At 40.6% G+C, this 14,368-nt stretch overlaps 1 protein-coding gene across 1 annotated transcript in view; it reads right to left on the bottom strand.

The window, feature by feature from the left end:
* Positions 1–14,368, bottom strand: part of ACER2 (alkaline ceramidase 2) — a 47,786-nt gene that overhangs the window by 19,055 nt on the left and 14,363 nt on the right. The window contains exons 3-5 of the mRNA XM_073636492.1: positions 8,944–9,058; positions 6,174–6,315; positions 4,355–4,492 (exon numbers count right to left, since the gene is read on the bottom strand). Of these exons, the coding sequence (XP_073492593.1) occupies positions 4,355–4,492; positions 6,174–6,315; positions 8,944–9,058 (395 nt within the window). The remainder of the gene's footprint in view (positions 1–4,354; positions 4,493–6,173; positions 6,316–8,943; positions 9,059–14,368) is intronic.

Raw genomic sequence — 14,368 nt, forward strand, 5'->3', positions numbered from 1 at the left:
CAGAGCAAATGAGAATCATGAGGTCAAAGGAACCGCATGAAGAGCTCAGAGACAGAATTGTGGCAAGGCACAGATCTGGCCGAGGTTACAAAAATATTTCTGCTGCACTTAAGGTTCCTAAGAGCACAGTGGCCTCCATAATCCTTAAATGGAAGACGTTTGGGACGACCAGAACTCTTCCTAGAGCTGGCCGTCTGGCCAAACTGAGCTATCGGGGGGAGAAGATCCTTGGTGAGAGAGGTAAATAAGAACTCAAAGATCACTGTGGCTGAGCTCCAGAGATGCAGTCGGGAGATGGGAGAAAGGCCTGACGGAAGCTTTTCCTCAGTGCAAGACACATGAAAGCCTGCATGGAGTTTGCTAAAAAACACCTGAAGGATGGTGCCAGGATGCATTAAGGAGGTTTTACAACCCCTTTAAGCAAAGCTGCTTGGGCAGAAGAGGGGATTATGACATATCGTTTTTCAGCCCAGGATAGCTCCAATACTGCCTTATCGAAGGCCACAGCGGAGGTAGCTTTTAATCAGTTAATATGAGAGGCCAGGGTAGCTCTGACATAAAGTTTAAAGGAATTCCACACTGCGGAAGGAGAAGCAGACTGATCATTTTCTATAAAATACGTCTTCCATTTATTCATGGGGCCAAAACAGGTTTAGACGCCACGTGTGAGGTTGTCTATCCAAAGGTGTACTCAATGTTATCCAATATGGACTGTGATCAGAAAGAAGTCTGGGACAAAAGGCTGCTTCCTTTAGTCAGGGGAGAAGTGAATGAGCCATTAGTATGAAGTCTTTGTAGGACGAGTATGATCTAGTAGAGGTGGAATTTGTGTCTCCAAGTGTCAACCAAATCAAAATTAGCTATAAGTCTAGAAAACCTGGTATTAGGTGTAGCAGAGTATGGTGGCATGGGTAGATTGGTTTTATCCAAGTTGGGGGTTTAGAGTAGTATTGAAATCCCCTAGCCAAATGGCCTGTACTGTAGGATGATGAGCCATGAACAAGAACCCCTCTGTGAGTTTAGTAGAACAGAACGGTGGAGGTATGTAGAACGCTAAAAACAAGAAGAGTTCTCCATATATTGCAGCATATAGAAAGACATAATGACCCCGAAGGTCTGACACAATTTCTCGTAACTCAAAGTGTAAAGATTTAGCTATAAGGACTGACACCCCTCGTGAATGGGAGGTGTGGGTGGAATGAAAAGCCCAGCCAATCCATGGATGTTTGAGGGCCATTTGTAATTGTCCCTCCACATGTGTTTCTACAAGGACCATTATATCCGCATGCTGCTTTTTGAGGAAAGAAGGAACTGCGGATGTTTTCACATTATCTTTCATCCTCCGAACATTCTATGTGATAAACTTCATAGTCGTCATAGTCCAAAAGACATACAGTTTTCCATTACAGTACACTCACAGATCCCCATGAATAGATAAAAAGTGGCAATCCACCTAGGAAGACTGTCCAACATCAAAAGCAGTAGATCAAGTATTAGCGCAAAGAGGGTAAGTAATGCATACAGCAACATCATCTGCACCCACTCCACACAGTTAATATTGTTTAGCATCAAAAACGTAACAATCCCCACCCCCCTCCCTGCCCTGCACCTACCCCAACCGGTGCGGACATATACCCTAAACAAATCGTGAAGTTAAAAAAAAAAAAAAGAAAAAAAAAAGAGAGAGAGAAGCACGGGTGATTGCTGGGTTAGGCACCAGGACAGCAGATCGTCAAGTAGCAGCACTGTAAGCCATGTGTACACCAAAAGTAGAATGCAAGTTATTGCCCAGCAAAAACCCTGACCCCATGAAGGTTGTTCCAAATTGTGAATAGAGCAAAACTTCGCTGCACTTTTTTGCATATTGTAGGACTGTGTTGTCTCCAAGCAGAAAACCAAGAAAAGATATAGGAATACAGTACCGGAATAATCTAGACCCTTGAAAACTGAGGCAGCTGAAAGGAAATTATAATCATGTCTGAAAAACGAGTAAGCTAGCAAGGGACATTTAGCATGTTCACATGGGCTGAAGTTACCCGTCCATGTCAGTATTCAAAGAGACTAGGTATAATCCAGGACTTGGCTCAATGGCGTATACCATCAGCAAGGCACAAAAGTGGGAAAAGGCAGCAATATGGTGGTATTCAGTTGGAAAACTCTCATGGCACTGAATTAATCTTCTCCATTAACCCCTCGACACTCCAGCCAAGTTAGTACTTCTTCATGATCTTCAAAAAAAATAAAGAGTACCCGGTCATCTCTCTCTACTCAGAGACGTGCAGGGAATAGAAGTCGAGATTTTAAGATGTTGGATTCTCAGACATCGTTTAGCTTCTGTAAAACTCTTGCGATGGCGTTGCACCTCCACTGAGAAGTCTGAGTTGAGAAGCTTGGCTATGAAGGTGCAAGGAGAGGCCCCTGGAGGTGGAGGCCTAGCTGGGATGCAAGGAGCTCTCTCCACTGCAAAAGTGGGAGAGAAGGCTTCACGGCTATAAGTAGTTTCGAATAGTTGCTCGAGTAATGTTGTCGGGTCCCTACCTTTAGCTCCTTTGGGAAGCCCAATGAAACGAAGATTACTTCTCAACTGGCTGATCTGAAGTTGCATGTGGTCAGATATTGTCTGTAATGGCGGGATAGCGTCTTCCACCCCACTCAATCTAGTCTCAGAGGTTTTGACTCGCTCCTGGAGTTTACGGAGGTCTTGCGGAACAATATACCCTTTACCTCTATAATCTTCGCCGTCAGCGTAGTTTGGCAGGACGAAATGGCCTCTAGTACCTTGGCAGTGTCACTTCCCGCCGAGTCTGTCTCTCCCGCTGCAGTGCCGCCATCTTCCCCAGGAGTATCCTTGCCAATAAAAATGGTCCAATTTAGCCCCAGTGTCCATGTTTTTTTTGGCTGGGGATATGTTGAGTCAGGACGAGGGTTCCCTTCTGAGTAGAACAAGACTGAACAGAAGATTGTAGGGTCACAGCATCAGCAGAACAGGAGAGTTAGCGTGTCAGGCCACGCCCCCATGAACTCTGATCTTTAGTTCTTTCCATAGATTTTCTATTGGATTCAATTCAGGTGATTGGCCTGGCCATTCTAGCAGCTTTATTTTCTTTCTTTGAAACCAATTGAGAGTTTCCTTGGCTTTGTGTTTGAGATCATTGTCTAGAAGAAATGTCCATCCTCGTTTCATCTTCATCATCCTGGTAGATGGCAGCACATTTTTTATCAAGAATGTCTTGGTACATTTTTCCATTCATCCTTCCTTCAATGATATGAAGTTTGCCAGTACCATATGCTGAAAAACAGCCACCCCACACCATGATGTTCCTACCTCCAAACTTCACAGTTGGTATGTTGTTTTTGGGGTGATGTGCAGTGCCATTTGACCTCCAAACATGGTGTGTATTATGGCTTCCAAAAAGTCAAAATTTGGTCTCATCTGACCAGATTATATTCTCCCAGTAGTTCACATGTTTGTCTAAATGTTGTGCAGCAAACTTTAAACAAGCTTCAACATGCTTTTTCTTTAGCAATAGAGTCTTGCATGGGGAGCGTGCATACAAGCCATGGTGATTGAGTGCATTACTTATTGTTTTCTTTGAAACAACTGTACCTGCTAATTCCAGGTCTTTCTGAAGCTTTCCACAAGTGGTCCTTGGCTCTTGGACAACTCTTCTGATAATTCTTTTCACTTCTCTGTCAGAAATCTTATGAGGAGCACCTAGTCATTGCCGGTTTACGGTAAAATTATGTTCTTTCCACTTACGGATTATGGCCCCAACAGTGCTCACTGAAAGATTCAGAAGTTTAGAAATCCTTCTGTAACCAATGCCATCAGTATGTTTTGCAACAATAAGGTTGCTAAGGTCTTGGGAGAGCTCTTTGCTTTTACCCATCATTAGATGTTTCTTGTGCGACACCTTGGTAATTTATGAGACACCTTTTTAAAGGCCATCAGTTGAGACTGAACCAACTGATATTAATTTGCACTGACAAGGGTCAGGATTGCTTTCTAATTAATGATAGACTTCAACTAGTGTCTTGGTTTTCTATGCCTTTTTGCAGCTCCCTTTCTTCATGTGATCAATACTTTTTCCCTGTGTCATTCTATTTTATTACACATAACTTCATTCATGAACTTATTTGTTTTGGTTTCTTTGTATGTATGAATTGCATGGGTTGTCGCTGACATGTGGTGAAAAATTCATGTCAATAGCACCTTCAGAAATATATTTACCTAGAAAAATGGTGATTTGTTCAATACTTATTTTACCCTCTGTATATGTATAGAAAAAGAAAGATATACACACACACACTATATGTACTTGTATATCATAGTTATGGTCACACATGTACATACCTCTTAAGCTCTGTGATAAGTAAGATTGTACAGGGTATTCCAAGTGTCATTAGAGATATGTTGTTGATTGCAGGCTTGATGAATGCCAAGACTGTTGTAATTCCAGAAAGAACACCAACTACTGCTTTAAATCTCCACCTGCAACAAAACAGGCCGACAGCTGAACTGACCTGAACTTTTTTAAATTTGTGGTTATTTTTAGTATAAGTTAGCAGAAACCTAAGCAGTATGACTTACGTAGGAAATACTAATTTAAGCTAATTTATAAATATTTCAAATAAGCTACTTAACCGCTTGCCGACCAGCCACCGTCAGTATACTGCGGCAAGCCATCGTAGCTATACATCAGCTCCTTTAAGCGGGATAGCAGGCATGCGCCCGCTGCACTGCGGGGGTGCTGATGCTCGTGGCCGACGGTCGCGATGACCGACGGCCACGAGCGATCACGGGCATGAGAGGCAGAACAGAGACCTGTGTGTGTAAACACACAAATCCCTGTTCTGTGAGAAGAGACAGATCGTGAGCTCCTAATAGCTAGGAACCACGATCTGTCATCCCCTCTTGTCATTCCCCTCCCCCTACAGTTAGAACACACAGTTAACCCCTTGATTGCCCCCTAGCGTTAACCCCTTCCTTGCCAGTGACATTTATACAGTAATCAGTGCATTTTTATAGCACTGATCGCTGTATAATTGTCAATCGTCCAAAAATGTGTCAAAAGTGTCCGATGTGTTCGCCATAATGTCGCAGTCACGATAAAAATCGCAGATCGCCGCCATTACTAGTAAAAAAAAATAATAATAATAAAAATGCCATAAATCTACCCCCTATTTTGTAGACGCTATAACTTTTGCGCAAACCAATCAATATACGCTTATTGCGGGGTTTTTTTTACCAAAAATATGTAGAAGAATACATATCGGACTAAACTGAGAAAAAAAATAGCTTTTTTTTTTTTTTTTTTTAAATTGGGGATATTTATTATAGCGAAAAGATATAGCAAAATATTGTGTTTTTTTTTCAAAATTGTCGCTCTTTTTGTGTTTAAAAAAAAACAAAAACGCAGAGATGATCAAATACCACCAAAAGAAAGCTCTATTTGTGAGGAAAAAAGGACGTCAATTTTGTTTGGGTACAGCCTCGCACGACCGCGCAATTGTCAGTTAAAGTGACGCAGTGCCGAATCGCAAAAAATGCTCTGGTCATTGAGCAGCCAAATCTTCCGGGGCTGAAGTGGATAAAGGATACCTAAGAACAGCAATAAGTTCAGAAACGGGCAGTGGGATAATGGGCGCTTGCAGAGCACCTCAGCACATTGAAAATCTAAAGCGTTCTGCTAAGAAAACATATATTCATAAGATTCCGCACACAGTCATAGACCTAAGTAATGGCGGCTGCTTCAGTGAAAATGATGAAAAGCAGGGTCAGTAAAAAAAAAAAAAAATCTAATGTAAAGTTTAACCAGCATACCATTATAGAAATACAAAAATAGGACATTTATTCGCCACCACCAGTGCAATGTTTTACACTCTTCGGTGGGTAGAAACTAGGTGGGTGAAGATATTTCCTCTTTTTTCCTATTATTCTGGGACAGAAAGAGAAAAGAAATCTGTCCAACAGGTAAACCTTTCTGCATTCTATCCATGATTGAAAAACAGTTTGAGCTATAGACACTTCAAATGCTGTGACTTCTGAAAAGCTCCTGAAATGCACATATTTATACTACTACTACTACTACTACTACTACTACTACTACTGAGTCTTTATTTAAACAAAATTTAGGTAATTTTTTTTCTACATAAACTTGCATTTTTATTACCTGTCGTGTCGGAAAATTCTCGGCAAGTGCCTTTTTGGAAACCACATTGCTAATGCAGACATTAACACCCAGAGAATAGCCAATTCGTCCAACATCTGTCCCAGGAAGCTCAGTGTTGCATGAAAATATACTGACCCGATTCCTGGCCAAATAGAAAAAAATCATTAGTCTTTTTAGACAATGGTATTTATTCAGCATTAACACAGGTGACTATTCCAGCAAGAGACCATCAATGCATCTAGACTTCAAAACAAAACCCTACCAACAGCTTCTGAAGTGTTATCAAACAATTTGGGCTTTGGTAATAAATGAGTCTTATTTTCCAAATGAATTGCTATTCTACTTAAGAGCAGAGTGAAAAAGAAGCAGTAGATGGTCACCTGCCCAATAAACGGCTGAACTCCAGGCATATATACAATTCGTGGTCTGGCAATGGTGTTGTGAAGACATGAACCTGTGGAACTCTGCATTATCCAGCACTAGTAGACCTAATTACAGCTCCTAAACCTACCAGCACTGCTCATGCCAAAAGGAAAAAGGCCTCAGGGAAAACAGGAAGCCTTGGGGGCCCTGCAATTAAATAGTTCTTTGACATTCCCACCATAGATCAACATGGTGCCTATGAAAGAAAGCGCAACAGGCCAAAGTCTGGCTGAGATTCAGGTACCACGCCCAGACTGAACTGACAAAACTTAACATTGGAGGTCTTCCAACACATGTGGGCCACTAAAGTATAGCAGTTTATGCCAACAATCTTCTATTTTTGATTAAACCTGAACTAGCCCTAAACCTACTAGCAGAGACTGACAGACATGGGAGACTGTCTAAATATTGTGAATCTTCTCAAATCCATAGTGCTTAATATATCCCTACCTAGCCCTAAACAACTTGCAGCTAGTTTAGACTTTAAATGGGCTGACAACCACATCTCTTACAAAGAACAAAGATCTCTGTAAGACTGAGAAGCCATATCAGGTGATTTTTTTTTTTAACCTCTTTTGGGAACTATCATACAGTACCTTTGGACATACTTGGTTAAAATGAACTAGTCTACTCTACTTATTTCCAAACGATCTCCATCCTGACTTCACTTCATTTGATTTGAAAAGTAACCTAGATTAGAATATTAACTGTTGACCAACCAAAATAACATTACCAGGCTACCAACTTAGCCAGAGCATTAGATTGGTGTAAGCACTCTACTATTAAGCAATAAGTGGCATTGCAACAAGGTACAGAAATTTCCCTTCAATGCCTCCACTCAAACATCATACAAATCTTCTCAAAACACACCCTACCATCAGCCCCATCCCTAATGTTGAAGCTACTATGAGCTCTGTTACCCCAATGAATCAAAATGTAACTGCGATGACCTTGGTGCTGGGTAACCCCTTTGTAAAAAAAAGTTTTAAAATGTGTTTGAAATTACACTAAAAAGAGTAAGTAACCCCTAAAATGAACATCTCTTACTAGGTCCGTTAAATATACACTTGAACACATTTTGTTATATCTGTTCAATAAATGCAAAAGTATACCTGTTGATCCTGACAGAAATCGTGTCAGCTGATAACTTACTGCACTTTCTGCCTCTGCTGCTGCTTTTTAACAGTTTCCAGCTATCTCTAAGGACTACAAAACAGTTCCTGTTATGTATTGGGGGGGGGGTTACTGTAGTCCTGCCCTAGGGTGACAACATTGCTTCTCCATAAAAAAAGTAAAGTGAGTGAGCGTTGCCACCCCAGGACAGGAAATATGTTACTGACAGAATTACCTGGTGAAAATAAAGGGGCAAAAAGCCTGAAAAAAGAAAACTAACGCAGCCAGACTGGTAATTAAAAATATATTACATGTTTGTTCTTGGATTTACATCTACAATAGGTATTCATTTTTTTTTTTTAATCTTTGAAATGATTTTAAAATACAGCTAGTAGTAATCTGATGCAAAGCCAGACTAAGCCTGAAAGAATGACAGCCAGCATTACAAGCCAATCGTTCTTTTCCGCAGTGCACAGTCATATGAGGAGGTGTATTCACTAAAGTCTCATTTACAACCTAAGCTGCAGATAGTGAATTTGGCAGCTATTGCAACGCTTCTATCTGCAAGAGGCCCAGGCTTTGTGTTTCTGGCACTGGCAAGGGTTTTTCTGTATTACACACTTTGTAATTGCTAATTATTAAGGCTGTATTTTTAGCAGGTTTCCTATGTAGGATCAGCTTTAAAACCTTTGTTTTCCTAGCAATGCAAACACATGCTAAACAGTATAATCATATCAAAGCAGCTTGATTTATAGTTGTATAAAAAATTTCTAATCCTTACAAAAATACTGAGTATATATGTTGCTGTAAATATCGGAGGTTTCTAAGAAGTATGAATCCAACATCCCTTATCTAACATATCTATCTAATCATCCCTTATCTATCTTATTTGTTAAAAGGAAGGGGTGCGGACAATCCATAAAATAAAAATACAAAGGCATACTGTACTAAATGCCTGGCCGGCTTTTTTATTTACTTTGGGAATACTAGTAAATATGTAAGACAATACTCAGAACCTCAGCTTTAATAAAGTGAAACAACTGTTTAGCTGGAACGCTGTTTTCTGAAAACCAGGATGTAAATATGACAGCACCGGCAAGCTGTATTAGCCTAAATCAAGCAAAGCATGAGGATGTTACTGGCTATGTGCTATGCAGAAACATGCAGTACAGGAAGCCAACAGGAATGCTTTCCTTACACGTCTTACATAAATCACACCCGCTGTCACACTTACCAACCACAACAAGTAGGGTCCATATTAAATATATGCCGCTGTTGAAGCAGGTGGCGTACTGACGGAACAGGCACATGCATATGGGTGGTAAAACAAAAAACAAAATGTTGCTGACCTATAAAATAAATAAAATCGAAATCAGCCAATAAATGTACAAAAGATGTGAAAAAAGGTACATAGAGCAAAACAGGAAAATCTAAAAAAAAAAAAAAAAACAACAGGAAATTTTTAAACTACAAACTTTTGTTTGACTGTTAGAAAATGAATGCTACTTTACACAAGTTAATAAGATAAATGTGACTACAGGCTTTTCTCTATCATCCACTGGGGGATAAAGGAACTAATTCAATAACCACTGGTTTATAGTACCACCCTCAAGCACACTGGACACTGGGCAACAAAACTGTAAGCCAGACCCAATTGCCTATATAACCCCTCCCATTTCCAGCATGCCAGATTTAGATCTGTGCCTCTGTGCTGGCCAATCTTTTTTGGGGGTCGTCTGGTTTGAGTCAAATTGAATAATGCCACGGTGGCTTATGTATACCATCATCGGGGAACAAAGCGTTTTACAGCAGTGTGAGAGATCAAATTCATTCTGACCTGCTTACAACATCATGCTCCAGCTTTCTCAGTAAAGTATATTCCAAATGTTAAAAACTGGCAGACGGACTCTGTCAACAGCTCTTGAATCCCGGGGAAGAGTCTCTTCATCAGCAGGTGATTTCAGGACCTGTCTCTGGTGGGGTACATTTGATACGTCCTGGCCATGGGATTCATCAGCAGAGACAGTGGATGCCTTGATCGCCTCCATGCAATCATTACGCACTGTTGTATGCATTCCCTCATTTGCCTTGCAGAACTGAAGCAAACGGGATTCCAGTCTTGTTCATAGCTCGAGACTGTTCAAGGAAAGTTTGTTACGCAGATTGTATTTGTTAGCTTGTATCAAAAATAGATAAAAACATCCAGGCACGGACAGGCAAGAGATGGTAAGGTTGACACGTTTCAGAAGAAGTGTCTTGCTTTGTCAAATGGTTGAAGGTTCTGACAAAGCAAGACACTTCTTGTGAAACGCGTCAACCTTACCATGTCTTGCCTGTACGTGCCTGGCTGTTTTTATCTATTTTTGATACTAATAAAATCGATATTGCACTATATGGGTGTGCAGCCATTCGTTCTTTTTCTCTCTGCTTCATTTCTGCTAGCAGTGGCAGGGCATGCACCCCATCGTTTACATCATGCTTTGTGGATTATGGTCTGTGTGATTGACCTGTGAGCAGCGGTATCTTTCCATTTGTTAGCTTGTTGACAGACTATGCCCACTTCCAAGCATGGTTTGATCTTCCAACTTGTTTCTTGGTCACTAGCTTTTTTTGGCATGGCTTCTAAAGCCAAGATGCTAAGAGATTGGGGCATTTTGAGATCCATCATACCAACTATGATACACTGCTTACCATAAGGTGTAGCATCAGACCTTGATAGCTTTTTTCTGTAGCTGGGAGCATAGAAAGCTTCATCCATGCAGATCCACCATGAGACAAATCCTCTCTTTGGTCACAAGTGTGCCAGTATCTACCCCAGAGTACATTAAGTAGCAACGGTCAGGTCTGGTATTGGCTTCCTTTTTCAGGGGTCAAGGGACTACTAACATGATTCTTCAGGCCATACCCCCTCTCCAGCCACAGGGTCTAAACTTGGTACTTGCCGCTTCTCAGCAGTCCCTTATTGAATCGGTCTGAATATTTTCTGGGTAATCATCCGTGTCGCAAAAGATGGCTTTCCTGTGGCAATCACTTTGGCCAGGAAAGTTTCACATTCAACTATATTGTCCTGCAGGGGACCCCTTTTTTTGTCTCAACTTTGTTATCTCAACAAGGGTATTTGCTGGTATCTTTGTGTCCTGGTCCTAAGTATCACAGGTTGTGTGGATGTTGTCAGGTCTATTCGGTTTTTGCTGAATGCTACAGTTTTTTTCAGGGAATCATATTCCCTGTCCCCAGGACACCAGTGGGGTTCTCCAGCCTCCTGTTCTGCATTTCATGGTTTGTTTAGGCAAACACTTTTTGGGATATGATTTCTCCTTTTTTGGGGTAAGGCTGACTCCACTAGGGCAGTGAGGACCCCTTGAGCAGTTTGGCATCAGGCCCCCCTCTTAAGCCTAGGCTAGATGCCAGATCTGTTGGAAAGCTTGGCTGTCCTTTTAGACTGCTTTTGAACATCCCAGTGGTTACTCAATCTGTTCCCATGTCCCTCAATGGACAATAGAAAAAAACAGAATTTTTGTACTTACCTGCAAAATGTATTTTTTTGAGCGACACAACTCCTTTCCCTCCAATGTTAAGACCATTATTTAATACTGCTTGCTACAAACTGAAGTATGCTAGATATAGTAAGGGTTCTCTGGCTATAGGGATTGGCTTACAATTTTGCCTAGTGCCCAGTTCAACTGATGTTAGTGCTATATACAAGTGGTTGCCAAATTAGTTCTTGTACCCCTCAATAGACTCAAAGAAAGGGATTTTACCAATAAGTACAAACCTCCTGTTTTTATTTTTTGGCATATAAATGTAGCTCATGAACTAGTCCAAAGAATTATTAGAAAACTGAGCTGCACACTATAAGATGATATATATTAATCCAAGACTATTTTTCAATTCAAGCAGCACTGGTATTGAACATAGGTGTACACAGCCTATTGCATTAGGGCTTACACCCCAAAGCTCAAACACATATGCGTGTGTGTGCATGAATATATATATGGACAGTGTCAGCAAAGCAGTGGATGATGTCAGCAGAGCAGTAGATGGTGTCGGTAGAGATCGGCGTCAGTAGAGCAGTGGATGGTGCCAGTAGTTTTTATTATTTTATTTTCAACATTTTTTTTTTTTTTTTTTTTTTTTAGGAGAGAAAAGAAAAAAAAAAAAAAAAAAGGATGAAATATCAGGGGTCTAAACATGGGGAATATTTTATATATATATATATATATATATATATATATATATATATATATATATATATATATATATATATATATAAATATACGGTATATAAAACAGCCCTATGTACAGTACAGAATTTTATTTTGTGTTCTGTACTTATGCAAATTAAAACAACGTTATTGAGCTGGAGTTTAGACCTTTTTTCACAATACAGTACAGTAGTTAAGATTAAGAATGCTTAAAATATTGATTACTTGGTTGTTGGAATGGAACCTGGTCGTTAAGTGAGGACACCCTGTATATAAGAAAGTAACAAGTCTCAACAATACTCTATATGTAGAGCTGGTGGGGCCTTGATGATGCCAACTGAAGATGCTACAACTAGGAATACTTACCATCTGTTGACTGCATGTCATTCAAGCTAGAAGAGGTCTCCTACAGCTGTAGATTTAGAGTCTCTGGAGATGCTACTATTAGACATATTGGTACTGTTGGAAAAGCATGTTTTATTTTGAATTGTTTTTACTTTGCACGTGTGCATTGTTTGTATGTATAACTTCAGTGCTTTTGTATTTGAATTATTGCTTTAATAAAAAAAAGGTATGTACATTGTATGTATACGTTATGGTGGTTCTGGTATTTTTTTATATAATGGGTGCATTTACTGTTTTGGTTGCGTGTGTTTATCTGTGTGGTTTGCCCAGTTGTGTGGGTTTACTGTGGGAATATCACAGCAAGCATTCACAATGAATCACATCCACTAATTTGAATTGAAGGGCAGCTTCATGGCTATCATCCAATACACGTTAAATTATGTGATCTCACATACGTGGTAAAATTCTCAGTCTAGCTCAAAAGCACATTTCCGCCTTAATGCAAGAGGCAAAGAAAATATACCTTTCATACAACACTATGTGCTCAACTACTGGCAAGAACATTAGTCTCAACTGGTGAAGTCACAAACATGCCTTACTGTGCAAGAACTGGTAAAGAGTCTTGACGTTCATATCCATTGTTCTCCACAAGATACAGGTGCCAGGAGTCAGTACGAACAAGACGTGAAACCTCTGACTCAGGCGTCACACTGAAGCTGCACACTTTGTTCTCCAGGCTTGTGTTTACCATATCATCCCTTCCGAGCAGATGGCTAATAAATGTTTGTTTTACCATGAGGACTGCCAGGATTTCAAGTCGGGCTCCCCCAAAGGGTTAAAGTGCTGTACTACCCTATGCAGTTCTAGAATAACTGTCAGCTATACACGTCTTTCAGGAAATCTGTCAATGGAAGTAACAAGGATGCCAATCCTGAGCTCTCCGCTTGAAAATGTAACTTGCTTGGTTATCAAGTTGCCCCCTTGCTTCAATACTTTTAGCTATGGACCCAACAAGTAGGAAAATATTGATTTTTATGAAACTTTTATCTGCTGCATACTTCTTCCAGGTCAGTGACTTACATAGTTACATAGTTGGTAAGGTTGAATAAAGACACCAGTCCAGCCTGAGTGAGTGTGGGTGCGTGTATATAATTGTGCCTATCCCTGTACATTGTGTCTCATTAAGATGCTCATCTATTATTATTTTTTAATTTTTTTTTTATTTAATATAGCGCCGTCGATTTACACAGCACTCCACACATACAGTGCACACTCCCATGGGTCCCTGCCCTCAAGGAGCCCACAATCCAAGGTCCCCAACCCACATTTATATACTAGGGCCAATTTTGGACAGAAGTCAATTAACCTACCAGCATGTCTTTGGAGTGTGGGAGGAAACCGGAGTACCCGGAGGAAACCCACACAGACACAGGGAGAACATGCAAACTCCAGGAAGGTAGTGTCATGGTTGGGATTCAAACCAGCGACCCTTTTTACTGCTAGGCGAGAGTGCAATCCACTACACCACTGTGCTGCCCAAACTGTGACTTAAAGGTATAAAAGTTAGACACAGCCTGGCAACTAATATTTCTAGGTCAGCAATGCAAGGATGTAAAGCTCTGTGCAAAAAGGTTAAAGGCTAAATTTACCTTTAACAAAAAAAATTAAGAAATTCGCATATTTTTGCAGGTAAAACAATGCACATTTATTATTTTTTTTCTACAAAAGCCTGCAAAGTATTGCACCCATGATCAGCGGATCGCAATATCAGGCTCCTACCACTCTCCCTACAGCTTTCTGCCTGTACCACTGTACGGGCTTTCAGTTTGAAAGCTGGAGGGAGTGGGAATGGACTACGACTGTGCTGATCAGTGTGCTCGCAGTCCACTGCAACTACAAGTCCATCTGCCATGGTGGCAGACGGGTCTTGTAGTTTATGCATGCACAAATCTTTGTAAATGAATGATACCGCTATGTGGGTGAAGCCTCACAAAGCCACACGGATTTTAAAAGGTGACAGCAGCTGTGGGGGAGAGGAAACCCTGCCTCTGTTATCACAGGGAAGAGGGGGAGATAAGGGGGTTGCTGAACATGTTACACCCTGAATAC

This window comes from Aquarana catesbeiana, linkage group LG01 (assembly GCF_042186555.1).
Source record: "Aquarana catesbeiana isolate 2022-GZ linkage group LG01, ASM4218655v1, whole genome shotgun sequence".
Classification (NCBI taxonomy): Eukaryota; Metazoa; Chordata; class Amphibia; order Anura; family Ranidae; genus Aquarana; species Aquarana catesbeiana.